General features: G+C 44.6%; 3 protein-coding genes across 5 annotated transcripts; 1 reads left to right on the forward strand and 2 right to left on the reverse strand.

The window, feature by feature from the left end:
* Positions 1 to 2,642: 2,642 nt before the first annotated feature.
* ofd1 (OFD1 centriole and centriolar satellite protein) lies at positions 2,643 to 14,773 on the reverse strand. 2 transcript variants are annotated; one of them, XM_084443611.1, is made up of 23 exons: positions 14,721 to 14,773; positions 14,450 to 14,552; positions 13,217 to 13,417; positions 13,013 to 13,081; positions 12,899 to 12,926; positions 12,684 to 12,791; positions 12,148 to 12,284; positions 11,666 to 11,839; positions 11,484 to 11,590; positions 11,236 to 11,355; positions 10,483 to 10,556; positions 10,276 to 10,367; positions 9,976 to 10,165; positions 7,919 to 8,049; positions 7,586 to 7,697; positions 6,449 to 7,129; positions 5,932 to 6,088; positions 5,744 to 5,835; positions 4,428 to 4,559; positions 3,911 to 4,074; positions 3,572 to 3,787; positions 3,348 to 3,418; positions 2,643 to 3,089 (listed from the first exon to the last, which is right to left on the reverse strand). In XM_084443611.1, the coding sequence occupies exons 2-23, from the start codon at positions 14,543 to 14,545 to the stop codon at positions 3,047 to 3,049; spliced, it is 3,195 nt and encodes a 1,064-aa protein (XP_084299737.1). In that variant the 5' UTR covers positions 14,546 to 14,552; positions 14,721 to 14,773; the 3' UTR covers positions 2,643 to 3,046. The 2 variants fall into 2 exon arrangements, with proteins under 2 accessions (XP_084299737.1, XP_084299736.1); XM_084443610.1 differs by having other exon boundaries at positions 5,932 to 6,091.
* Positions 14,774 to 15,006: 233 nt separating this feature from the next.
* On the forward strand, positions 15,007 to 16,943 carry trappc2 (trafficking protein particle complex subunit 2). Its single transcript, XM_084443677.1, has 5 exons — positions 15,007 to 15,035; positions 15,323 to 15,440; positions 15,733 to 15,875; positions 16,023 to 16,110; positions 16,198 to 16,943. The coding sequence occupies exons 2-5, from the start codon at positions 15,348 to 15,350 to the stop codon at positions 16,294 to 16,296; spliced, it is 423 nt and encodes a 140-aa protein (XP_084299803.1). The 5' UTR covers positions 15,007 to 15,035; positions 15,323 to 15,347; the 3' UTR covers positions 16,297 to 16,943.
* An 8-nt stretch (positions 16,944 to 16,951) lies between these two features.
* Positions 16,952 to 19,521, reverse strand: rab9a (RAB9A, member RAS oncogene family). Of its 2 annotated transcripts, none has more exons than XM_084443392.1 (3): positions 19,460 to 19,521; positions 18,959 to 19,083; positions 16,952 to 18,716 (listed from the first exon to the last, which is right to left on the reverse strand). In XM_084443392.1, the coding sequence occupies exon 3, from the start codon at positions 18,689 to 18,691 to the stop codon at positions 18,086 to 18,088; it is 606 nt and encodes a 201-aa protein (XP_084299518.1). In that variant the 5' UTR covers positions 18,692 to 18,716; positions 18,959 to 19,083; positions 19,460 to 19,521; the 3' UTR covers positions 16,952 to 18,085. The 2 variants fall into 2 exon arrangements, with proteins under 2 accessions (XP_084299518.1, XP_084299517.1); XM_084443391.1 differs by having other exon boundaries at positions 19,223 to 19,485.
* Positions 19,522 to 26,376: the final 6,855 nt, after the last annotated feature.

Consider the following 26,376-nt stretch of genomic DNA (forward strand, 5'->3'; position numbering starts at 1 on the left):
GGATGCCATCCTTACCTGCACATCCCTACGGCTGTCCCCCCCGCCCCCTCCCCCACACACACACACACACGCGCACACACACACGCACTCTCTCACACACACACACACGCACTCTCTCACACACACCACGCACACTCTCTCACACACACACACCCACGCACACTCTCTCACACACACACACACACAAATACCCCGGGTAGCTACTGGCTGTCCTGCCGGACCAAGAGAACATTCAGCTACGATAACCTGCCAACTGCCTTCATTCAGTGCAGTACTAACATGGCTCCTAACCAACTAATGCTTCAGTGTTGCTGTCTGCACTAACTCCCGATGTGTGTCAGAACCTCTGTTTTCTGTTTGATATGTGATATACTTTTGTTCTTGTATTTTTCTAATTCTCAAAAAAGCAATTTTAAATATGATGGGCTATGTTATTTTTTTTATTTCAATAGCCGTTTTTTGTCCATAGCCAGTCTTTGGTGAAGCTTGAAACATTGCACTATTCTAAAAGAAGATGAAAATTGATTAGTGAAAACTTGTTATAGAATGTAGTCCTGTTATTACACCGCATACAGACTGTAATGGTTCTTATGCGGACACTTTCGAAAGAGGGAGAGCAGGACGATTTGTTCATGAAGAAAATCTGTTTTCTCTCTCTAATCAAATATAGGTTTCATTATCCTTCCTCGCACAACATGACAGGCCTTACAAAGTCACATAAACAGCACGTTTTCATTTTGCAATGTGTTGTTTGCAATGTCTCTATAACATACTTCTCAAAAGGATGTTGGCTCTTGTCTTGAGAAAGTGTGGGGAGGTGGAGCTCAAAGGCACAGTATTCCATTGTAAACAGCATGGATGCAGGGGGATGTTACAGTAGATGTTTTGTTACTGTATGTTGTTCCTCAAAGTTCATCAAAGCACTGTCATGTCAGGATTAGAACTTTATTTTTGTTTTTCCTTTATCTGTGCTGACATTCGTTTGACCTAGATGGCCATTGGGTCTAGATGCTTCCCTCATCACAAACCCCTGAGCTTGAAAAGACAAACAGAAGACGAATGCCCTGAATGAGAACTACCTCAGGTGTTTGACAGTGAGAGAGCAGGTATTTACTTGAGATGACCTTTTGCCCTTTTCAAGGGGTGAGCAAAACTGTGGTGGTCCATTTAAATTTTCTTAAAAGGGTTCATGTTCATTACATGCATTTTTACATAATGTTTACAGTCATACAGTAAGCAGATTGAGAGATTATATGACCATTCTACAGTTAGTAGAAAGTACCATTTCTACAGTCTCTAGCTGACCAAAATACTATTTCATTTTGATATGGCCAAAGTGAGATGCCATGAAGAAAAAAGTTCCATCAGTACAATGGTAGGATTATACTGTATTACAGTATATATATACTGATGAATACTATGATTAACATGATTGAGATTTAAGAAACGGTTGCAGAGCATGAGGGTAAACTCTGTTGGACAGGTGTTTGCTTGGTCTAAATTCATTGTTGGGAAGAAAGAAAGTTATTTCTCTGTATATGAGTATCTCCCTCAGTTCATTCCAAATTCCCATTGGTGACTCGAAGCAATTCTGTCTCTCCCTATGCCTGTAAAATACGAGATGCTTTCTTTTAAGTTCTAGTTTAACTGGTGATATATCAAAATGAATTGTTTTAAACATGAATTGATTTTGATGTTGTGTGCTTTGCTACCATGGAGGACCTTATGTTTCAAATACAAAGTTTTGATACAATGGCATGCATGTGAATATTGATCACCCAGACCAGTGATGGTCTGGACATGGAACTACAAAACAGTGCTTGATGTGTACAATGTAAAGATGTTAAGCAGGATTTTTTTGTCAATTTATTATTTCTTTTTTATTTTATTGAAGATATAACCACTTAAAAAAACAAAACAAAAAAAACAACATTTTGAAATCTTGAATTGCATTTCAGTATTGTTTTTGATGTTCAATTGTTAATACTGATCATGTTACTGATATAATCTTTTTCTGTTAGGTAGAGGAGACTTACAGGGATATCTTGATGTTAATTTGGTATTGCATGAAGGAGAGAACTGTTTCTGCAGTGTTACAGGTGATGTGTAGTCATTTGTACTGACAATTATGGTAGGCAGTGTTTGCCCTTTTCATTATTTTCTAATAGAAAACAAAGTAGTCTAGTAGTCATTGTCTATATGGCATAGTAGTTGTAGCTGATTCTTAATTTCTCTTTTTTTCCCCAAGTCAAAGGTATATGAAACCAATATAGTATTTTCTAACCTCATAGCGTACCCATATTTTCTGAGTGTCAAGGGCTTCCTGGAAAATTTAATTCAGGTAATGCTTAATTCTTTACAGAATTTTTGAATGATTACTTCTTGTTGCAACACCACTTATCAGCATAAAATTGGAAAAGGCAATCTGAACAATCTGAGATTCAGCCAAAAGTTCATGGGTCATTGCATGTCTTTTATTGCCAATGTCTTGTTTTGTAAAGGCAGATATCTCTGAGATATCGTACAGCAGAACATCTGATTACAAGAGTGGCCGACAGGAAGAAGATTAACCTCACTGACATCCCTGAGTGTTATACGGTGCTTCCTGTGTATAGAACCAAAAAGAATCATAATGGCTACCTATCAATCATCAGCACGACAACAATCCAACGTCCTGTCTGACTGGGATCCCCTCTGACATTTCCCAACCAACCTGTTCACTGTTTTTATGAAAAGACAAATAAAAAAAGTTGAAAAAAAAACAAATAAAATAAAATTGCAATTTATTGTCCAAGTGAGGCACAAAACACAGTAACAAGAACAGTTTCATATACATTTCCTGCATAAAATTGACTGCATTATCAAATGCAAAGCAAATGATTGTATAGAAAACACAATAATTTATTTACATGGACAGAATGTACCCAGGGCCACTATAAAACTATTAACGAACACTACCATATAAAATCAGTCCAGAGAACAATCGGTTGTAGCGATGTACTTGATTCTGACGCAGAAAGGACGCGACCTACTGCAACACCTGGGCTCACCAGAACTCATCGTCATCTTCATGTGAGAATGCAGCGATGCTGGGGACACAGAAATAACAGGATCACTAGTATCGACCCATCAATGAATTGGAACTACTGTATACACAATTGTATTATTTACTCTTGTTTACACTTTTTCCCAAAGCAGTATGAGAGCAAGAATAAGCATATCACTTGAGGTGCTTTCCTGTTAAGAATGTTTCTCTCTTCTCTCTTCCCAAATGTCAAATGTTGTCCATAAAACCCAACGCCTATCTGTTCCTCTCAGGCTCTGTGAGCTGTTTGGGTGGACTGTACCTGTCCGCTTTCTCCTCAGAGACACTTTCAGCCTCGGGGCTCCTCTGGTCAGACTGCTCTCGTCCAGGGCTCTGAGAAGCACAACCAGCTTTACACACTTAGGTCGACACATCACTACTAGATCGCTGTTCAGCAACAGAGCTTTGGTGAGGTTTGTTCACAGCATTATCAGAGGTGGTGAACAACCGAGATTGTGTGTAGTGGTGTGTGTGTGTGTGTCCAACCTGCTTCTCTCTCGTCTCCAGGATCATCTTCATGTATTTCTGGAGAGGATCTGCGTCTGTGGAGGCCTCCTCACCAGGCTCCTGTGTCTCCTTCCGCTCGCACTCCTCCTGTCCTCCTTTCTCCTCCCTCGCTTCCTCTTCTCCTCCGTGCTCTTTCTCTTCTCCTCCATGCTCTTTCTCTTCTCCACCATGCTCTCCTCCATGCTCTTCACCAAACTAGTCAGTCACAGGGAACCAGCATCCTCAACAACAACCAGAATACTCTCAATTTAGATGTTCATTAAATAATTATTCATTCGTTCTTAATTTTACAATAAGCGAGTAGTGGACAGTCCCTACCCTCTCCTGCTCTAGTCTGGCAAGTTCTCTCAGTTCTTTCTCCTGGGCTCCTTCCCGTTCCCGCTGTCGTCTTTCCTCTCTTTCTCTCCTCTCTTGCTCCCACCTCAGCTCCTCCTCTTCCTGCGCCGCCTCCCTGACAGGTGCATCAGGGCTTTGCTGGACTTCTGGAAAGACAAGAAGTTTATGACAACAAGTCAGTGTCCACTGAATAGAGGTCTGAGAAGCAGCAGTTAGTCAGTTTAGATAGATAGATAGATAGATAGATAGATAGATAGATAGATAGATAGATAGATAGATAGATAGATAGATAGATAGATAGATAGATAGATAGATAGATAGATAGATAGATAGATAGATAGATAGATAGAGTACTGAAAGCTATGAAAGCTAGGCATGTGAAGGGACACGGCGGTGCTATGGAGAATGTGGGAAGATATTTTGGCTGTCGTGAAAGGTCAACTAAGTGTTGGGTGGCGTCTCAGGCCAAGGAAGGGGGGGGGTCTGCTCGCTTGCTCACCCCCCCGCGCCTCCGTCTGCGTCTCCGGGAGGTCCCCTGGGGCCCGGGCAGGGGGTGCAGCGGGGCCGTCGGGGGTGTCTTCGGAGAGAGGAGTGGCCGTGTCCAGGAGAAGCTCTGGAATGTGGCCGGGCTCTGGATGGAGAGAGACACACAAAGAGGCTCTTTATGCGCCACCATAATACAGGGGGGGCAAGAGGACCACCACAGAATACGTAATCAGCTGTCCTTCACCCTGGCCATTGTGCAGGGCCACTGGGAGGACACTTCAGAGGCCGGTCACACATTCATAAAAATAAAAATAAAAAAAGCCACTGGAAAGCCTGAGCCGTCATGAAGTGATTTTGTACTATCTGAAAATATAAAGTCGGACTTCGAATGTGTCCATACTTACAGTATCTCACTTCAAACAGAAACATGGTGGTGAATGGTGGGTTTGGACGCTCAGATGGCATACTGCATGTACCCTCTGGCCCTGCTAAACTCATACATCTACTGTTCGTGTACTGCATACCAGTCAGTCACATTTAGTAAAGACTGTGTATCGTCCTACGTTAAATGCAATTTGGATAAAAGCGTCTGCTAAATGACTGTATTGTAATGTAATGTAATGTGCGCCACTGTTTAACCACAGTGCTAAACCATGCTCCTGCTGGACCTGTCTGCTCCTCTCAGGGTGTGGCTACGGCATCAGCTCCTGCCGGACTGGGGAGAAGCACACAGGTTCAGGAAGCAGTGCATGCTGGGAGCGTGCGAGGGCTTGCGATCTCTGCTCTGTGTCCTACGGAGAGCAATTCTGCCATGGTCCGTCCACAGCTCTATAAATAGACTCAAGTCATATTTCATCCTGGTGGCTCTGCTGGTTTTTAGATTGGAAGATTGGAACAGAACCAGAACAGATGGATGGAGCTCTCCATAGCATTAGCATTCCATAGCATTAGAATAGCATCATGGTGTTAAACATCACTGGGAAGATACGGACCTGGTGACGGAAAGAAGAGGCCGTTCAGAACACACCCTCATCACAATGTTCCCAGAATACACCTCACACATGGTGTACAGTGTTTCCTAACCCTAATACACCTCACACATTCTGTACTCCAAGCTGTGCTTCCCAACAATAATACACCTCACATATGATGTACTCCGAGCTGTTTCCTAACCCACCTCACACATTCTGTACTCCAAGCTGGGTTTCCCAATGCTAGAATACCCCCCCCCCCCACCCCGGTCCTGTAATCCAAGCTTTGCTTCCACTCCACCTACGCAGGGTGAACACCAACCCAGGAGTCGGAGGTTCAGAATGTCAAGTACGGTACCTGGCAGGGGCTGTGTGAGATCTTCCAGGGTGATCTTCTCAGGCTGGGGGGAGCCCTCTGAGCTGGAGAGGACGCGCTGCACCTGTGGGGGGCTGAGAGGAGCAGAGACAGACGGGTCTTAGTGTTCGCCGAGCCTCTGGACGGCGAGGCCCACTCTCTCCCTGAGGTGAGGCGCGGCGGCCGGGTACCTGTTCTGGTCTCGCGCCGTGCTCCTGAGCCGCGGACTGCGGGGTGGACTGAGGTCAGAGGGGGAGTCTCCCGAGGACGCCGCCTCGCCGCGGGGGACCGGAGAGATCGGCCTATCGGGCGACAGCTCAGGGAAGGGCAGGGGCGAACCGGCAGCTGCTTCTGAAGGGTAGTGGAGGAGGAGGAGGAGTGGTTGTTACAGCAACAACAGAAAACGCAGCCACTACGCTGCGTGTTGAGATTGTCTCACAATGAAAAGTGCAATACAATGAATTATTTATGGGTTATTCATTATTTACGCTGTCGTACGAAGGAGTGAGACAGTGAGAGTGGAGTGAGAGAGCTGACAGGACATGTAATGTGATAAAATAGTCTAATCAATACACAATGACAAGCTGAGATGTGTATTCAGAGAGCAAGTTGTTTCCAAACTGTTTATCTGTCTCATGAAAGGTTTATTTCAGGCCTCTTTGAAGAGGGAGAGAGGTAGAACGGGACGCGCCGGGCCGAGCCCCCTACCTTCCGCTGTCTCCGTCTGAAGCCGCCGTGTGGGGAGGGGGAGGGGCGTGGAGGACAGGCGCCGGGAGGGAGAGAGAGACCTGCCCTCCCGGCGGTCTCTCTCTGCCGAAAACCGGGGCTCGCTGAAGTCCAGGAGGCCGCGGTCGCCTGGGAAACGGCGCTGGGAGCGGTCCTCAGAGAAGGTCACGGCGGGCTGGGGGGGCGACAGGGGTCGTTGGGGTGACAGGGGTCTCTGGGAGACCTGGGGTCGCTGGGGCGAGTGAGGGCGAGAGCGCTGGGGGGCGTGTTGCCTTTGGGGCGAGAGAGGCCCGAGGTGTGAGAAGGGCGCCCGCTGGGGCGAGAGGGGCCGTGGGGGCGTGACGGAAGCGGGCGCCGCCCGCCGCTGGTAGCTCCGGTACGCCTCCTCCAGCACCTCTGCCTCCCTCTCCAGCTCCCTGATCCTGGCCTTGGCTCCGGCCACCAGCTCGGCGTCGGGGTCCGGGGAGCCGGCGCGGCCCCCCCAGCGTGCCCGTCTGCCCCCTGGGGGCGTACCTGCTTCACACACATCACCGTGAGCCCTCAGCAGCAGGCCCCCCCCGTCCACATAGAGGTCAGGGGTCGCCGGGCCGTCGGCGCTTAGCCGCAGCATAGAGCGCTCCACCAGAGACGGCTTGGGGTTACGCAACACCTCGTTCTCCAGGGCTGCCGTGACCACCACCGGGCACACACAAACACACACACACACCACACGCCGGGGGAGAGGAAGAGGAAGAAGAGAGGAAGAGGAGAAGAAGAAAGTTTGACCAACCACCATTAAAGGACAAGACTGAGAGGAGGGTGATGTGAAAATATATATTTAAGGGGATTTTGGAAGCCATTACTACTATTTCTACAAAGGGGCTTCCTCTCCTTGACACCTTTCCATCCTCCTCTAATCCTTTCAATGCACTCTTTTGAAAACACAAATTGGGTCAAAGCGGTCTAGCAGAGAATTTGCTCTGTTCGCTTTTTTACAGATCAGTGCAGTAGAGAGACCAGATCAAGGGAAGGAAGCCAGTTTGAACTACTGAGAAGTCTGATGCGTGTAGAGGAACTACAGCCGCATGGTGACGTAGCTACCGGGAAGGGAGGCATGCACGCCCGGGTCAGAGGCGGTACCTCGCTGCGTCTGGCGAAGCTGCAACTTGACGTCGTCGGCGTGAGCCGTCATCCACTGGGTCCTCTCCTCGCTCTCGGTGAGCTGAGCCGTCAACTGGGCGCAGTGCTCCACCTGGACACACACACAGGCACGCACACACACACACGCACGTCACGGGGAAGACCCCTCAACACATGGTCTGACTCGCTGTAAAAACACATACGAAGCCAAGCCGTAATAACCGCGAACTAATGGGCGATGGGACAGATGTGCTCGAAGACAAGTGACTTCATTGTTTCCCACGCCCGGCGAAGAGGGGAGGGGGGAAAGGGGGGGGGCGCGGCGTGACTGACCTCACTCTGGAGCCGAGCCTGCAGCACCTGCCTCTGGTTCTCAAAGTCCTCCGTGTCCAGCCTCCTGGCAGCCTCTAGCCGGCGCAGCTCCGTCTGCAGGGCCAGCTGCTCCTTCGACGGACGGCCCAGCTCTGCTGGACGACACAGGCACCGCCGCTTACACACACACACACCCACACACATCGTCACACGGTACGGTCGGCACCTCGCTCAACACCGTCCAGTGGGCTGGCTCCCACGCTAGGAGGATAGCCACTTAACGGGTCCGGCGAGACATTTGTGCCGGAAGCGGTCAGGTGACAACCGGGAGTGGCGTGATTGGGCCTTTGGCGATGCGCTCCGGTCCATCGGCCCGGCTGCGGCCTGGCTGACGTGGTCGCCCCCGCGGTGGGACAACGCCAGGCGACATGGCGTGATGTGGTTAATGAAGCCTAACTGCTAGTTTGGATGAGAGAGGCCCACTGACCCCCCCCCCCCGTCCACTCCTCTGACAGGAAGAGCATTGTGTCCCTCTGAGAGGGGCGGAGCCTTTGGCGCCATGCCCAGGGTAGAGAGGAGCCTCTGTCCCTCCCTCCGGATCCATACGCCCCCTCACGCATCCCCCCCCCCCCCCCCACACACACACACCCACTCCCCGCATTCACTTCCAGAAAGCTGCCTGTCAAGCCACACACAGAGCAGAGAGGCCCCCGCACTCACAGGCTCGCCAACACAGAACCGGAGCCAGTTGGACAGACAACAAGACTGAATTATTCACACTACAGTGCTTCCCCTAGAAGCACACAAAGTGGCGCCATGAATATACAAAGTTTGATCAAAGATGCATCGGTAAAGATGTCTTCAACAGACCCGACTTGTGACGCCGAACGTTTCAAAAATGACAGGATGAACTGGGCTGTGCCTGCTGGTGCCGAACCCAAAGCGGAGGGCTGTACCATATCTCACTCCTGGAGAGGGGGGGGGGGTGCGAGCGAGGGGGTTTAAAGGAACTGGGTTAATTAGCTTATCTGCCATCTTCCCCAGAGTCAGATAAGGAGAAACATACCCTTCTCTTTTCTGTGCGTGCAGTACTCAGAATTGAGACTCACACCGTTAGCCTAGCTTAGCAGCAATTGCTGGAAGAGACCTGGCACCATTAGCCTAGCTCCCACAAAAGTGAAATACACTTTCCAACAACTCCAAAACTTTCGTATTTACATGTTGTGACTTGTTTGTTTACAACATGTAGAGATAATGAGAAAATGTAATTTTTGAAGCAGATACATACTCTGGAACTATTTTCTTCTTGCCGAACCACCGCTGCCTGCGAACAGTGATTTTGCACACGGCACCTCAAAAGCCCCGTTGTAACTTCCGTCAACAAACAGAGGTGCTGTGTTCAATCACTGGAGCTAGGCTAGCGGGGCCAGGTCTCTTCCAATGATTGCGGCTACGCTAGGCTGACGGCACGGGTCTCAATGCTGACCGCTGCACGCACGGAGAAGAGAATGGCAGGTTTCTCCTCATCTGACTCTGGGGAGGATGGCGAATGAGCCAATTTTCCCCAGATGTTGGCGTGTTCCTTTAAAGGATTGACATGGTTTTTCACATGCCTCTGTAATATGATCTTTCGAAACGAAATAGCTTCCTCACTTGCTCCAGCACGAATGCGCACAGCGTGCTGGAGCAACGATTGCACGCTGTGCGCATGCGTGCTGGAGCAAGTGAGGAAGCTATTTCGTTTCGAAAGACGTTTCTAAAGATATTACAGAGGCATGGGAAAAACCACCACAGGCCTATGCTCTATGTAAGCACAACTAGCGATTCATGAAGACAGATTGATGAAAACAACCGTTTCGCGGCAGAAAATAGATTTTTAGAAACTGCATTCTAAGTGCCCCGACCACCGACATTACATGGATATACTGGCTCGCGCTGGATTTTAAATTTCTTCTACATGCCTCCGAACTACACCAAAGTGATCTCGGTGAGTCAAACGTCTTATAATATGTCGTAAATAAGGTCCAGGTTTTCAAAAACGAGCATTGTCCTTTAAGGCCGCGGCTGTCTCTGCGTACCTGTCCGCAGCAGCTGGTTCTCCTCCTGGGCCTCCTCCAGCTGCGTCTTCAGCAGCCTGAGCTGGCCCTGCAGCTCCGCCTTCTCCCTGCGCAGGCTGGGGTAGTCGCTCATGGTCTCCAGCCTCTCTCTCAGCAGCTGGTTCTGCTGGCCCAGGATGGAGGCCTGCGAGTGGGCCAAGTCCAGATCCGCCTGCGCACAACACGGCACGCGGAGAAGCAGGGCGGGCGGGTTTGAAAATTGCATAGCACAAGATCACTTTCCAGTATTCACCGAAGGTGGGTTGGGGTCGCCCACTTTACCTGCAGTCGCCTCAGCTCCGAACAGGCTGTAGTGTGCTCCTCTAGCCTGGCATCGAGAGAAGCTGACTCCTTCTGTATGCGAACTGATTCCACTGGGAGAAAATATATATATTTGTGTAAATATATGTATATTTGAGACAAAACAAACTGTATAGACAATACAGAACAGATATCAAGTGTCCTTATTTATAGAGATTAAAAACACACCTTTGTTTAAATTCTCATTCTCTGTTAGCTTCTCTGTCCTCTTTATATAATCCTCCTTCAACTCCAGCTGATACCTAATATCCATGGACAGAACACAGCAAAATCACACAGCACTGAAAAACAAGCAGCAGGTCTCTGGAGAGTGTCATCTGGAACACTTCTTCCACATTCTGTCTTGCACATTAACCACTTAGGCCTAATCACAGCACCGGGGATCTATTGTATTGTAACAGTGCATTGGTAAGTGTGTTGGAAACAGCATGTTGGCTCTGGCCAACAAGCCCTGCTGCATCCCTGTGCTGCTGGTTGCACAACCTTGTTGACCAGTCCTATGGGATTTGACACTTACAGCTAGCAAGAGAGATTCGCCTTCTATCTGCCAGATTCACCTTCAAAAAATAAACAGCCTGCAGGTTGTGGGCTTTCAGATATAGTGTAAAACATACGGTGATACTACCGTGAAGATGGAAGAGGAGGAAGTTAGCGGGCTACAAAGTCATGGTAGTACGCCTAGTCTGCAGTACAATATTGAGCTTTTGAACCAACCTAAAGCTATACATCACAAAGCAACTTGAGGGAAGACCACTAAACACCATCACAGCAGCAGCATAACTGCACTAGAGGGAACCATCCATACCGGCTATCACAGCAGAGAAAGTCCAATTCAAATTCGCCCTCATTCTTCTAAACAGCAGTGACACCTTGTGGATGAAAATGAAACGGTCCTAAATCAAAGACGAATGCAATAGTTACCTTGAAAGCTCATTCTTCAGTTTTTGGTCGTAGGTGTCCTCCATAGTCTTCACTGCAAGTTCTCTCCTCCTCAGCAGATCATCCATGGTCCTGGTCTTATCCTCCTGGATCTTGCAAGTCCTGTGATCAACATATATCTTGTGAGTATCACACAAATGCAAACCTGATGACTTGGCTGCCAAATGATGGTTCAGTATTATTACAGTAGTGTGTGTGTGTGTGTGAGAGAGAGAGAGACGTAATCTTACTTTTCAAAAGCCTCAATCCTTATCTTCAGCTCTGTTTCTCTGTTCCTGACTGTTTCGATCTCTTTCAGCACAGCTTGTCTCTGCATATACACTTCCTTTTCCTCGATCTGGAACAGTTCAGACCATTCAGAATGCCTCATCTCTGCACAATACAAATCATTACAAACGTGAGCATTGATTACCTCTTGTTGTTTTTGTAGCCTGTCTATGGCGTTTTTCTCCCTGTTGATCAAAGCTTCTGCCTTCAGTTCATATGACCTCTCCATACCCAGCTTCAACTCCAGGATCTCTTTGTGAGATTTGTCTTTCTCTTCCATCTTCACCTTGGCGATCTCCACTTCTTTGAAGTGCTGCAACTAACGTTTTAAAGGATGGATACAACTAGCGTTGCAAAATTCTTGGAATATTCCCAAACTTCCCAAAATTCCCAGAGAATTAATGTGGAAGAAATTGTAATTTATGGGAATTAACAGGAATACATTTTTTCCCAGTTTATTCCTGTTGATTCCTGTTAATTCCCATGGGACGTTTGTGAATATTCCTGCCAACCTAGATACAACACAAACTATCAAAACATTGTGTGTATCCTAAAGGTGTAAGCAAGTAATATAAGCTGTCAGAAGGGACCTATAGACTACAGAGGGCCTGAAGAACAGATCCATACCTGTGCATTCATTTCTGCTTGCACCTGTGCCTCAATCTCCTTTCTGTAGGCAGCAAGCTTAGATTCATATGAAACCCACTTGTCCCCTCTGTAACGGAGGGCCTCGTACTCTTCATCGATCATCTTCATCTTGTCAACTGGGAACAGAAAGAACTTATACTGAGAGACATCTTCTCTCGAGGGCGGCTGTAGCTCAGTTGGTAGAGTGGGTCATTCAATGATCAAAGGGTCAGCGGTTCGAATCCCAGCTCCGACTGTCCACATGTCGAAGTGTCCTTGAGCAAGACACCTAACCCCAAATTGCTCCCAATGAGCAGGTTGGCACCTTGCATGGCAGCTGCCTCCATTGGTGTGTGAATGTGTGTGTGAATGGGTGAATGAAAGGCCATTGTAAAGCGATTTGAGTGCCGCTAAGGTGGAAAAGCACTATTTAAGTGCAGTCCATTTACCATTCTCTGATGTAGGCTAGTAAGAAAGAAAAGCTCCAAAGCCCATTTACACACATCATGGAAAGTTTATATGTGTTTTGACCATACCAAGAGAGTCTCTGTAGCTCGGTAGGGTGGTGGTCTGGGTGTCAGCATCACAGTGCTCCCCATGTAGATGGTGATCTGTTAGCTCCATCAGGAGGCTCATCAGGAAACCTGGAGGGAACACATCAGAAAAACGACAGGAAGCCTATGGCCTCTGAGGGACTGTAGAACTAGTAGAACTGTATAAAACATGCAGCATACATGTAGGCCTACTGTACCTCTATTATCCTTCTGTGTGTGGGATGCCTGTTGGGATGTTAAAACAAGCATCAGTGTCATATAAATGGATTAAATACGTCCAGCTGTTTACTGTTTAATTGCTCTGTAATTACCAGAGATCGGAACAGGGCCGACCGTGGACTGATGTTCATCAGCTGGAGAAGGTCTTTTGTGGTAAAAACCTGGCAAGAAATAAGCAGACAAGTTAAAATAGAAAGTGGACGGCACTGAACTTTTCTGAATTTGAATACATCTAGCTGATCTTATTTTCCAGTTAAGGCTCAATCACACACAGTGAACCCTGCAGTAGCACTCACCTTGTCCTTGCCCAGGCCACACTCTGGGTAGAACACAGACAGGGTGTACTCATATCCTGAGTTCCGAAGGTGATCAGCCACCAAACTGTTAGAGGCCATTATCAGCACAGAGTCTGACCTCTCAGAGGCTGGCCTGGGCACAGTTTCTCCACTCAAGACTGGATGCTTCAATTCCTGGATTAATTGATTGCGAAGCTGCGTCTAGATATGAAGAGAGAGCGAGAGAGAGAGAGAGGGGAGGGAGGGGGATTAACTTCAATTAAACCGTGCTATCTTATGTAAATGCTCCTCTTCCCAGGTTTACAATGACAAGAAAAACACAACTCACTCGCACCATCACAAACTGTGAGAATCCTCTGGAAAGATATTAAAATAATTATGGATACATTTACGTAGAATCTCATCTTTTGTTGGCTTTAAACGGTTGTGTAAATACGTTTAATTTGTCCCATCTCCTTCTTCTAATATCCGTCTCTTAAAATGTCCTCATCTTAAAGGAGTAGTAAAGGGAAAATGCATGTTTAGCCCTGTTTTAAGGGTACTTATGATCATATAGAAACGTTGACAAAACTAGCACTTTTGAAAAAGTCTGATAATTGCTCTACCACCGTTTTGGTCATACAATGGATGTGGGTGGGCACTGTGAAAAATCATTCAAAAAACATGTTAAACACATTTTCCTTTACTACTCCTTTAAACCCCTTCTCCTTCCTCTGCAGGACAGGAGCCCTCTGCAATCCAGCAGGGTTCAAAGCTTTTTGTATACTTTTTTTCCTGCATAAATAACATGAAATGAAATGAGAGAGAGAGTGAGAGTGAGAGAGAGAGAGAGAGAGAGAGAGAGAGAGAGAGAGGCACGGCTTTGAATGTAAAAGTGTAATAGAAAGACACTTGCACATGACCTGAATGTAGAATAAACCGCACTCACATATCACACTACACACACATACATACACATTACACTCTGCTCACGCACTGATCACTACTTTTTGTATATTGTTATTTTTCTTAGCATATTTCTTGCGCCAGCATTTTGTACTTGCTCTTTGCACTGTACTGTCTTAGCACTGTCTATTCTCGTTCTTGCACCCTGTCCAATGTTGTCTCCATGTTATGCACCAACACGACCAAAAGCCAAATCCTACATTGAAAAACAGCATGGTTGGCAATAAAACGATTTTGATTATATAAAAACGGCTAAAAGTAGGTTAATACAAATAGCAAGCTACTTACTTTAAGTGTGTCTAGCACTCCTCTATTCTTAAAAGTCTGGTAAAGTCTCTTCCTCAGCTCATCTGGGGATAAAGCCTCCTCCTTGGCTCCAGACATGTTGACCCTGAGAAGCAAGACAAGAAGTTAACGTTAGGAGGACATAGACAACCCCACTTGCTGGGTGTTTAGAGGTAAGTTAGCTATCTACTACTCAGTAAAGTTACTCACTTACATTACGATTTAAATATATACAATTCAGCAAATTAGTCGTTCAAATAAATGAACTTGTTACCTACTACCTAGTAACCAGCCAGCGTCCTCCAGTGCCTACAGTTTAAAATCCGGCCAACTGTCATGTTGTTGTTTAGTTCCGGGCGCACAGTTATGACGTTAGCGCAAATTGTGATATGAAATGTGATATGAAATGTGAATTCCAATCATTCAGTAATATATATCTTATAATTCAAATGATACGTATTTATTTAGGTTTCATATGTATAACATAAAGACATTGTGTCTGAAAACGTATTTCTAGTGTGCTAACGTTTCATATCGTCATCGAAATGCGACAACATTCACAAGACAGGAAGACGGATCTTTTTGACAGGTAAACATGATTGTAAAATTGTTAGGGTATAAACATGTCTTTACGCCACTATCTGATTTAGAAACGTAAAGATCGAACGCATAGCTATGAATCTCGACAATAAGAGAATATTTGCTAGGTTTAACAATTGCTTGCTTAGCTAACGTTAGCGAGCTAGCCTATCGATAGCTTCTCTCGTTTGCCCCTTAGCTTCGGATCACTTATCAATTATTAGTCAAATATCAGTCATTATTTTAATTTTGTTCACCTCGCTTGTATATTTACACTGAATTCGTGTGTTGTTTTAGACAGCGCATATTGCTGAAAGCGATCATGTCTGGGAGTTTTTATTTTGTCATGGTTGGTCATCATGACAACCCTGTCTTTGAGATGGAATTCTTGCCTGCTGGTAAAGCAGAGTCGAAGGTATATCTTATTTCTTATGTTGTTTTTTAGAATATATTATATATTTTGGTCTATATGCAATGTTCACTCATTTCTTCTATAACTAGTTATAAAGCTATATAAAGCTAATTGCTTTCTCAAAGTATGTATTTGAAGACGTCTAACCCTAACCCTACAGAACATGTTTTGGATTTGGACTGAAAATGACATGTTAGAGCAATGTTAACAATATTTGAAATGTGTATCCAATGCTCTATTAATGTTCTATTAATACATCCATGATCCAATGTCCGTTCTGCTTTTCTGCTAACAGGATGACCACCGTCACTTGAACCAGTTCATTGCGCATGCAGCCCTGGATCTAGTGGATGAAAACATGTGGCTGTCTAACAATATGTACTTGAAAACTGTGGACAAATTCAATGAGTGGTTTGTCTCAGCCTTTGTCACTGCGGGACATATCCTTTCTTGGCTCTCACTCACCTCAGTCAAATGTTCAATCTAACAGGCAAATACTATGACATGAAACACGAAGCATGCTCTATACTGGCTATTGTTTGGTAATCCATCCTTGTCTCTGTTGTTCACTTAACTGTCTCTCTTACATATGAGATTCATCATGCTTCATGATGTGCGACAAGAAGACGGGATAAAGAATTTCTTTAATGACGTGTACGATTTATACATCAAAGTGAGTTACTTTTCTATGCATACATGTACTCTAAACATTAACAATTTGGTAAATGTGGGTTCATACTTTTTTTTTTTTCTCTTCCAGTTTGCAATGAATCCTTTCTATGAAACAAACGCGCCGATCCGTTCCACGGCGTTTGACAGAAAAGTGCAGTTCCTTGGAAAGAAGCATCTCCTGAGCTGATCAACTAACCTGGAGAACCGATTCATTCTTTCGTATACTGGTTGTGTGCAATTTGTTGAGTCTTGGGAGTCAGAATAGTTCATTGTTTGTACATATGTTTCATTCACTTTTCAAATGGCTTTCAATCATTCATACCTGCCGTTCTGTTACATTAGTCTGAATGGTCCATTAACAGACTTGAGTGTTGATGCTGAGAATGATGATGTGCTCCTCTGTAGCAACTCTTGATTTCATGGATGAGTTAGATTGATCTATCAGATAACAAATACTGGATTTGTTCCAATCATTAATCACAGCTTCTCTTTTAGTTTGTTCTCGGCATTTGATGGCATACAAACAGCAAGTGTCCCATTGATCACTGCCTGGCATAATCAGGGAATAGCATCCAGTGACCTTTTGTCCTCAGTCTTGTGCCTTGTCATAAGATACTTGTTAACTATTCCTGGACCTGCCTACGTGAAGGGTATTATCTTTATTGGATCTGATTTCATTTGGATGCAGTAATCACAGCAAGCTAGAAACAAACTTGCTGCTGAAAGTGTATGTTGGCTTTGTAAATACTGCAGCAGTGGGAATAAATATCAGTAAAAGAGAACATTTCCTTATTTCTTCCAATTTTATTATGTATACCTATCACCCTGGCCACAATGCTGTATACAATATGAATGATGATAAAATGAAACAATGTTTGCCAGAAATAAGAAAGGTGTGATTCAAAATGCATTATGGTGAAATCAATTTTCATGTTTGTTAGTAAAAATGCATGTTCAATGTTGACAGAAATACTGGACACTGTGGAAAGGCCACTCAAATAATTCCCACCATTACATCATGAGAACATCTGTAGCTGTATTGTTTGTCTCAGGATCTTATCCTCCAGTGTTGATTGCTTAATAATCACATAAAACTTGAAAAAGACAATATGGTACAGGCAAAACTGAAGAAAAGCCTCCATGTTAAATTTCCCCACCTCTCTTCACAATGTAGTGGCAAGTGCTTTACCTTAAAGATCTCAGAAATAAATGACTTAATACATTACAATTATAACATTTTGTAATAAATATGAATATATTATTGTTCATATTTTAAATTATCAAGCTCTCCAGTTATTTGCAGCATCACATTGAGATCACATTGAGACTTTTCTGCATATGGATGACAGTTTCATCATCAGTGAAGCTTAAATAATCATACTAATACTGCCACCAGCTCAGGCAGCTCATCTCAACCTCCATTCAAATAGTCTGAGTCACAGCGAGAGAAACCTTCCTCATATTTCAACAAATGAGGAACCTGCTTTATTATTTTCAGAATGAAAAGAAAGTGAAACTTGCCATGTCCCCAAGTCCAGGCATGATGACTGACTAGCCATCTCCTCCTGCTTCACATCACTAGCTAACCTCAAAACTGACGCAAAGCTGAGCGGGCACTCACTCACTGATGAAGTGAGCAAAGTAAACACATCTTCCTCCCTGCCATTTGTTAATTTGGCCACACTGCCTAAGCAGTCACGCATTATGAACAGGAACTGAAACTTAAAACAAATATTTCCGCTACAGTACCACCAAGTGTAATAACAGCTTAGAATGTGATGTTTTTAGAAAACTAGTATTGTTCAAAGATTGCACATGTTGAAACACCAATGTGCATCCTGACACAATCTGACATACACACTTAAAACTGAGACTAGAAAATCTCAGTGGAATATCGTCCATCCACTGATTCTAACCACTGCTTGATGTCAATGCGTCGCACGGTCAGTTCAGTGAGGTTTCTCGTGGGTGATCCATCAACAGCAGGCGGCACTCGAGCGAGGCTTTCTGAGCAGGTTGACCGTGTCTGTGGGGATCAGGTGGTCCCCTCTCTCCTCCGTGGCCAGCACTCTCCTCACAGCCTCCTCAAAGGCTGCAGCCACATTGGTGGCGTCCTTGGCGCTGGTTTCGTAGTACGGGTGGTTACCATTCTCCTGGCACCACAGCTGGGCTTCCTCGGTGGACACTTGCCTTTCCATCACATCCAGCTTGTTCCCAAGCACCACGAAGGGGAACGTCTCCGGCTCCTTGACGTCCGCGTAGTAGATGAATTCCTTCTTCCAGTTGCCCAGGTTGAGGAAGCTCTGGCTGTCGTCCACGCTGAAGGTGAGCAAGCAGCAGTCGGAGCCGCGGTAGAAGGGCGTCCTCAGGCTGCGGAAGCGCTCCTGGCCGGCCGTGTCCCAGATCTGCAGGGTGACCAGGTGCCCGTCCACCTCCAGGTCCTTGTTGAGGAACTCCACGCCGATCGTGTGGAAAAGGTGCGTGTCAAACTTGTTGGTGACGTAGCGGTTCATGAGAGAGCTCTTCCCCACACCTCCATCCCCCAGCAGGATGACTTTCAGCAGGGCAGACTTGCCTGCCATGGCTGCTCACCCCTCGACTGCTCCTCTGTAGGACAGGACACAAGGCTGTATGAGACTTTGTATGCCCTCGTATTATTAAGATCTTATTTTAAACCCAAATGTATGACTCGTATAAAGAGGCGCAGTGTTAGTAACCATCTGAAAACAGCAATGAATATGGGCATGTTGAGAAATTCAACACGGCGCTATAATAAGCAGACAAACATGCAGGGGGAGGACTGCATTTGAACCTTTGCTGAGAGTCAGAGACGAGAGAGATGAGACTACCAGTGGAATGATTGAAGCCTCCTCGCGTCTCAGCTGGTGTGGATCATGTGCTGCGGACACCGGCCCTAGGTCACATGCATCTCGGTGTCATGTTTGTCACTGAATCGAGTCCAACTTAGCTAGCACTGGAACAAAAAATGCAGACATCAATGTCGCGCAATTGGTGAACTGGCTAGCTAACTAACAAAACTATGAAGCTACAAAGTAGCCATTGCTGCATTTACGTATCAATAACCTAGATAACTAGTTTAGCCAGGTACCAACCTTACTTTCCACCTTTCTAAGAAGCACCGTCTCTCAGCACTCTGGTCCAGCTAACGCGTTAGCATTACAGCGAGCTAGCTAACGCTAGCTCTAATAGCTACAACCTGGACCCCAGAGACGTTAGCAGTACCATAACCAGCTAGCAAACTAACTAAGGTCAGAGTTACTCCCTGTAACAACCGCCGTCAACAACCAAGCTTACTTTGACATTTGACAACTAGCTACAGCAACACTTACTTGTCAACAACACAGTGACTTGCTAGCTGACGTTTTGTGCTCTGCTGATCGTTCAATTTTGCTGCCCACGTGACTCGACTGATATCTGCAAGTGCAAGTAAGAGCATGGCCGCCAGAGGGCGACATTTAACCATCAAAGCATGGTGAAGGTTTATCCCTCCCTCTGTGCCCCCCCTCTCTCTCTCCCTCCTCTTTCTAGGTGGGACCTCATTTATAAACGTTGCGTAAGTACAAAAGCGTGCGTAACCCATGCTGAGCAACTTTCTACGCAACTTTCGGTATTTATAAAAAACGAGCTGAGCGATAAGTATGCGGAAGGTGTGCGTAACTCTACGCACACTTCGACCCTCCTTTAACTACAATAAGCATGTTTCTGGAGAAAGGGGAAAACGCGACTCCGATGGCAGAGGGATGAAACTCGGGAAAGTCTGCGAAACACATGACATATTGAATAATAAATACATCGGTGCAAGAAACCCTCCAATGTGTCACACAGTTTAAACTGAATCAATCGCCACCGTAGCCTATAATCACGAAATAATGATATTTAATAAATAAATTGCTTTGGATGTGTCTGTGAATTGACCCATTTGTGTCATAATATAATGTTATGTTGTAGGCCTATTCATTTATAGGCTATCCCGAGAAGCATCACGGGCAGTAGCCTATGAATAAAAGCCACATATTACGTTGATAACACAACACGACACGAGCCTATAGGCTTCATAGAAATGATTGTCGATAGCCTACAACTATAAGGCCTATACCGCACCAAACAAATGTTGCATTCGGCGTTGAAGTATATTTATTCAGTTAATCATTTATTTAGTTAATTATTTGTATGTTTAATTATACACCTATTCATTCGTTAATGTATTTATGTATTTATAGCCTATATTTGATTAGGCTTTTATGTAAAACCGAATGACCACTGAGGCAAGCCGCAATTACAATGATGTTGAGCGGTGAATGGAAATGTCCTACTTGAGGCAACTGTAGGCTACATTAGGCTATATTGTACATCATCATATATCCTCATATTGTCTTATGATTGTCATGTAGCAGGCATGCGAGGAATGTGGTCCACTGACCATTTATAGGCAATTGTGGGCGTTAATTGGGGTAACGCGCGTTCACGTGCGCCAAGTTAAGTGTTGATTGTGATTTATAAAGGGCAGCTGGCGTAGGCGTGCCTGAGTGAACATGGATTGATACGCAGTGTTTATAAATCGGAGATTTTTTGTGCTTATATTTTCGTACTTACTTAGCTAAGCAAACGTAGTTACGTGGACTCTACGCAATGTTTATAAATGAGGCCCCTGGGCCGCTCTGCTTTACTCAGTGTCCTTTGCACCTTGTGTCTTGTTTGCTCAACGTGTTTTTATTGGTTAAGCCCCACTCTGACCCTCATTAAAAAGTAGCCTACTACTGAATCACTTCTCAACACTACTATACAATATCTACCCAAAATCTACTTATTCCACTACTTGATTGCTATTAAGATGTGCAGCAAACTAGTAGTGATTTATGTATTAATTTCAGTAGTAATTAGTAGAGAATTGGGACGTATCACTACTGATGATAACTACATAATAGCTATCTAAATCCCTACATGATTACTTAATTACTTGTCACATTACAGTATATAGCTTTTGGAAAGGGACAACACACTACTAATTCCTTCACATGTATTATTGAATTACTACACAATGCTTATACACTTACTGCGGCATATGTCTTCACAATCCCTATTGAATTACTACTTCTTTCTGTACTGATCTCTATTGGATTTCTTTTCATTTTTTACACAAACCCTTTTGAATTACTATAAAATCACTGCGGGTCATCCAATGATCATAGGGTCGGCGGTTCGAATCCCAGCTCCTCCTGACGACATGTTGAAGTGTCCTTGGGCAAGACACGGAACCCCAAATTGCTCCCGATGAGCAGGCTAGCACCTTGCATGGCAGCTATCGCCATTGGTGTGACAATGGGTGAATGAGAGGCCTTCATTGTAAAGATCTTTGGATTAAAGCGCTATACGTGCAGTCCATTTACCAATACCATTTACCAATTGCTACTGTCTCACTATTTAGCTTTTGGGAAATGACTACATAAAAACTATTAATTTCTTCACATTTATTATTTAATTACTACCTCATACTTACACACTTACTGCTGTATGCCTTCACAATCTATTGAATTATTTCCTTCTGTACAGTATGTGTACAGTGTTGTGTATTACTGATCTCTATTGAATTTATTTTCATTTCTTATACAAACCCTTTTGAATTACTATAAAAAACTGACACATTTACTAAATTACTATTTGTCTATTCAGTATCATGGTATAGTGCATATCAATTATTATCAAACAAGAATGATCTTACACAAACTTTATTTCAATAATTTATTACTATTACTGTAACACAGTGCCCGTTCACTCACTCACTCCACAGTTTTGGGTTTTAGACCTTTTAAGGCTTTGTCCTCGTAATTCAACTTGGCCTCAATGATCTTCAAAACATCCGATTTGCTGAAACCGCACTTCTCCATCACGTAACCTGTATGAGAGAAAAGACATGCACAGAACAGCCATCTGTAAGTCACATGTGGGAATTTGCAAATAGAGGTCAACCTCATGAGACAAGACAAAGAAAAAAATTGAACTTATTCTTGCCAAGAACCGCCGCCAGATTTCTGATGTCAAGAGCCTTCTTTGGAGTTTTATGAATGTGGCACTTCTTTCCGCTCAAACTACTCTGAGCAAGCTCTTCCTTTGTGAAAAGCAAGGTCAGTAGATCACTGGTCAGTTTCCAGTAATGTGAATGGTCAGAGTATCGAAGTGAAGCTTCAGCCACAAAGATGCCTCCTTCAATGTCAGCCTGGCATAGAAAACAGATAACAGTACAGAACATTTGAGTACAGATAGAAAGGTAATTCGAATTTCATCAGTCAACAAATTAACTGTTTTGCCTAAACAAATATTTGAGAAAAAACAAACAGACCTATTGCATTGAAAACCTTTATTGTCCCCACTGGGGAAATGTTGTTGTCAAACAGTTTAAAAACAGACAGAAAAAATGCAATAAATAAATTAAAGCTGCTACGCAGCGATGAGGCGGGGCCAGGCAATTTCCGACAAGTTTAGGAGCAATAAGCGAGAGAATAGGAGGACAACAAGAAAGTCGACATTCCAATGTTCATTTTGTACATTCGTATCGTATCGTAAAACATTTGTAAAACATTTTGATGCATTGTAAGCTCGATTTTGATAATTAAACAATCTGGTCAATGAGTTTGTGAATTACAGTCTGAAGATCCAGTGTAGCAAGTTTGGTGTTAATTGATTGAAAAATGTGGGATGAGATATGTCTATTAATTTTTACAGGTTTTGTTTGCTTTTCTTCCTAATTGAACATTAACTTCAGCAGCTGTGTACTCAGTCAGTTGCCAATCAATTGATTTAGTCATTGTAATCCTCGGCGGGGGTTGGGTAGGGTTGCCAACAGCGATGTCTCCGATTAGTGGAGCTTGCGTTGGATTGTGGGTAACGCAGTTTTCTCTGTATGAAGTGTTGGTTTCAGAGGACAGAATTAAACATATTTTTCAAAATTCAATTTTTGAGATAAAATTCTGAAAAAAATCACACTACATCTTGGATATGTGGCCAATGTTGTCTTATATAGCGCTTTTAAACCTTAGCGGCACTCAAAGCTCTTTACAATGGCCTCTCATTCATCCATTCACAGTAGCTGCCATGCAAGGTGCTAACCTGCTCATTGGGAGCAATTTTGGGGTTAGGTGTCTTGCTCAAGGACACTTCGACATGTGGACAGTCGGAGCTGGGATTCGAACCACTGACCCTTCGATCACTGAACGACCTGCTCTACCAACTGAGCTACAGCCGCCCCTGTTATGATTTTTTAAAGTTTTAAACTTTAGACTGTTGCTGTAGCGCCACCTTCAGGTTTATTGACCTACAATGCAGGGTGAGGACTTTGGGTATAGTACTGGAGCTATGTGCAAATGTTGGTGATTTTTTGTCCACGGGAAGTTAGACTTCAGTGGAAGATGGAGAATAATAATAATAATAATAATAATAATAATATAGGCAAATACAATAGGGTTCCGGCAGCTACACTGCCTGGCCCCTAATAAACAGTGCACGCTCAATAAGTAAGCACAGTGCAAGCTAAGATGCAAGCTAAAGTGCAAGTGCAAACTAAAGTGCTCAAGTTCATGTGCAGTCAAAATCTGAGTAGCAGGGGTCTTCAACAGCCTATCAGCTCCGACTCCAGGTCTCCCCCACCCTGCAGGGCCTGGTTGTGGAGTCGGAGTGCAGCTGGAATGAAGGACTGTCCAAATCTTTTTGTACTCTGACGGGGGAGAACAAATCTGTGGCTGAATTTGCTCCTCAGCTTTGTAGCATCCCTCACACAGATGTTGCCACCCCAGCAGGCTACGGCGAAGAACAGGACGCCGGCGACCACCGACTGATAGAACATTTGCAGCAGCTTGTTGCAGACATTGAATGACCTCAGCCTTCTCAGGAAAACAGTCTGCTCTGACCCTTCCTGAAAAGAGCCTCGGTGTTGTCCGTCCATTCCAGTTTGTTGTTGATTTGTTGTTGTTGTTGTTGTTGATTTGCTACTGGGTAATTGCACCTTGTCCATAGCACCTGAAAGTGATTCCACTTTCTCTAGCAGATTTGGTAGTTCTATAAGGACAGACACACAAGAAAACATCACACTGAAATGTAACAAGCCTAAGAATGAGAGGACTCCAGCAAGGCGCTTAGACTGGCAAGATCCATGAGTCGGTTGCTGCTCAGGTTGCAGAGCGTGATCCAGGGGCGGACTGGCCATCGGGAGCACCGGGAGCTTTCCCGGTGGCCTGGTGCGCCAACTGGCCTGGCTCATTGAAGGTGGAGAAATGCCACTGGATCTCAGAGCAGAAATCAAGCCATGTAGTCAAAGGAATTGTAGACCGCCGAGACAGGTGTAGTGGATTATTTTCTCAGTTTTGTTGCAACCTGAAGTCTTAAAGGCCCTACGGAAGCGGAAGTGTTTTCCGCCCAAAAAGACCACATTTCCCATGAGCCTCCGCACGCACTGTCGTAAACCTTAGCTACCTGAGCCGGGTGTTTTGAAGACGGAACGATGGCCACTGACGAGGTAATTACACTGGTCTTACTAGTAACGTTACTTTTGTTTTGACAATATATAACGGTCATATTTAAATTATTCTTCGTCTTGTCGGCGGCGTAAGCTACTGCAGTAAATCATTTCATCATTCCAAGGAAGTTCTGGATGACCCGACCACAAAATAATAATCTAAAATTAAACTACATACTGTACAAGAAACGACATTTGTCGAAAATGGACACATAAGCAAGTGTGGGTAATGTAGATTCACCCACATTAAAATGAGACTGTTTCGTAACCAAAAATAAACGCCTCGGGGTACCTTTAAATATCAAAAATTATAATCATATTGGAAACTCAAAATTCTTGAAAAGTACTGGAGTCGAGCAGAGACTGATGCAAAAGAGTTTATTGAGTTCAACAGAGTCAACACCAATAAACCATTTTGAGTAGGTCCTGACACAACTGGACTTTTAAGAGTTTGTCATTATATTTTATACCCCAAATGAGTGCCCTCCTGACTAAATCCTTGCCTATTTTTAAAACAACTAATATGAGACCCAAATATGAGGACACGTCCAGGTCAATAGGCATATCTTATAGCATTATTCTAAAAATATTGGCATCTCGTCTGAACAGGTTGGAACCAGTTGGAATCAGTTTCTTGGGGAATTTCCAGTGTATCCAAACCAACAAACGAGTGCCTTGCCCGTGCACCTGGTCTTCCCTGCTGATTCAACAAGTTCTGTATGGCTTTACTCCAGTATTGGGTCCCTAGAGGAGATTTTTTAAAAGCTTTTATTCTCCAAGGTCATGTTATTCTGTATACAGGTGCATCCCTATACAGTATGCTCTGTCTAAACAAAGGTACATAGTCTACAACAAATGAGATTAGTCCTTACTTTTACAGTGTCACAAATGTGTTCCAGTGTGTTCATACATTGTGTTGCATAATCTTCCAGTGTGTTAGAAAAAGCTCTCAATGTTCCACAAAAATCCTCATCAAAGGATTGTATCGAGACAGATCTGGGGAAGGGTACAAAAAAGTTTCTGCAGCATTGAAGGTCCCAAAGAGCACAGTGGTCTCTATCATTCGTAAATGGAAGAAGTTTGGAACCACCAGGACTCTTCCTAGAGCCAAATTGAGCAATTGGGGGAGAAGAGCCTTGGTCAGGGAGGTGACCAAGAACCTAACGGTCACTCTGACAGAGCTCCAGCGTTTCTCTGTGGAGATGGGAGAACCTTTCAGAAGGACAACCATCTCTGCAGGACTCCACCAATCAGGCCTTTATGGTAGAGTCGCCAGATGGAAGCCTCTCCTCAGTAAAAGGCACATGACAGCCTGCTTGGAGTTTGCCAAAAGGCACCTAAAGGACTCTCAGACCATGAGAAACAAGGTTTTGCTGAACCTGGTTTGCTGAAACCAAGAATGAACTCTTTGGCCTGAATGCCAAGCGTCATATCTGGAGAAAACCAGGAGCCACTCATCACCTGGCTAATACCCTCCCTATGGTGAAGCTTGGTGGTGGAAGCATCATGCTGTGGGGATGTTTTTCTGCGGTAGGAACTATGAGACCTGTCAGGATAGAGGGAAAGATTAACCGAGCAAAGTACAGAGAGCCCACAGCCGAGACAACAAAGGAGTGGCTTCAGGACAAGTCTGTGAATGTCCTTGAGTGGCTCAGTGAGAGCCCACTTGAACCCGATTGAACATCTCTGGAAAGACCTGAAAATACCTGTGCACCAAGTAACGCTCCCCACCTAACCTGA

The sequence above is a fragment of the Borostomias antarcticus genome (genome assembly GCF_949987555.1).
Source record: "Borostomias antarcticus genome assembly, chromosome: 9".
NCBI lineage: Eukaryota > Metazoa > Chordata > Actinopteri > Stomiiformes > Stomiidae > Borostomias > Borostomias antarcticus.

What these genes read in the sequence shown, in the direction of transcription:
- trappc2 (XM_084443677.1), top strand. Translation starts at nt 15,348, where the DNA reads ATGTCTGGGAGTTTTTATTTTGTCATGGTTGGTCATCATGACAACCCT. An exon ending in CTGGTAAAGCAGAGTCGAAG is followed by an intron (nt 15,441 to 15,732) that starts GTATATCTTATT and finishes TTCTGCTAACAG; the next exon opens with GATGACCACCGTCACTTGAA. An exon ending in TCAGCCTTTGTCACTGCGGG is followed by an intron (nt 15,876 to 16,022) that starts ACATATCCTTTC and finishes ACTGTCTCTCTT; the next exon opens with ACATATGAGATTCATCATGC.
- rab9a (XM_084443392.1), bottom strand. Translation starts at nt 18,691, where the DNA reads ATGGCAGGCAAGTCTGCCCTGCTGAAAGTCATCCTGCTGGGGGATGGA.
- ofd1 (XM_084443610.1), bottom strand. Translation starts at nt 14,545, where the DNA reads ATGTCTGGAGCCAAGGAGGAGGCTTTATCCCCAGATGAGCTGAGGAAG. An exon ending in GAGTGCTAGACACACTTAAA is followed by an intron (nt 13,418 to 14,449) that starts GTAAGTAGCTTG and finishes CTTCATATCTAG; the next exon opens with ACGCAGCTTCGCAATCAATT. An exon ending in GTGGCCTGGGCAAGGACAAG is followed by an intron (nt 13,082 to 13,216) that starts GTGAGTGCTACT and finishes ATTTCTTGCCAG; the next exon opens with GTTTTTACCACAAAAGACCT.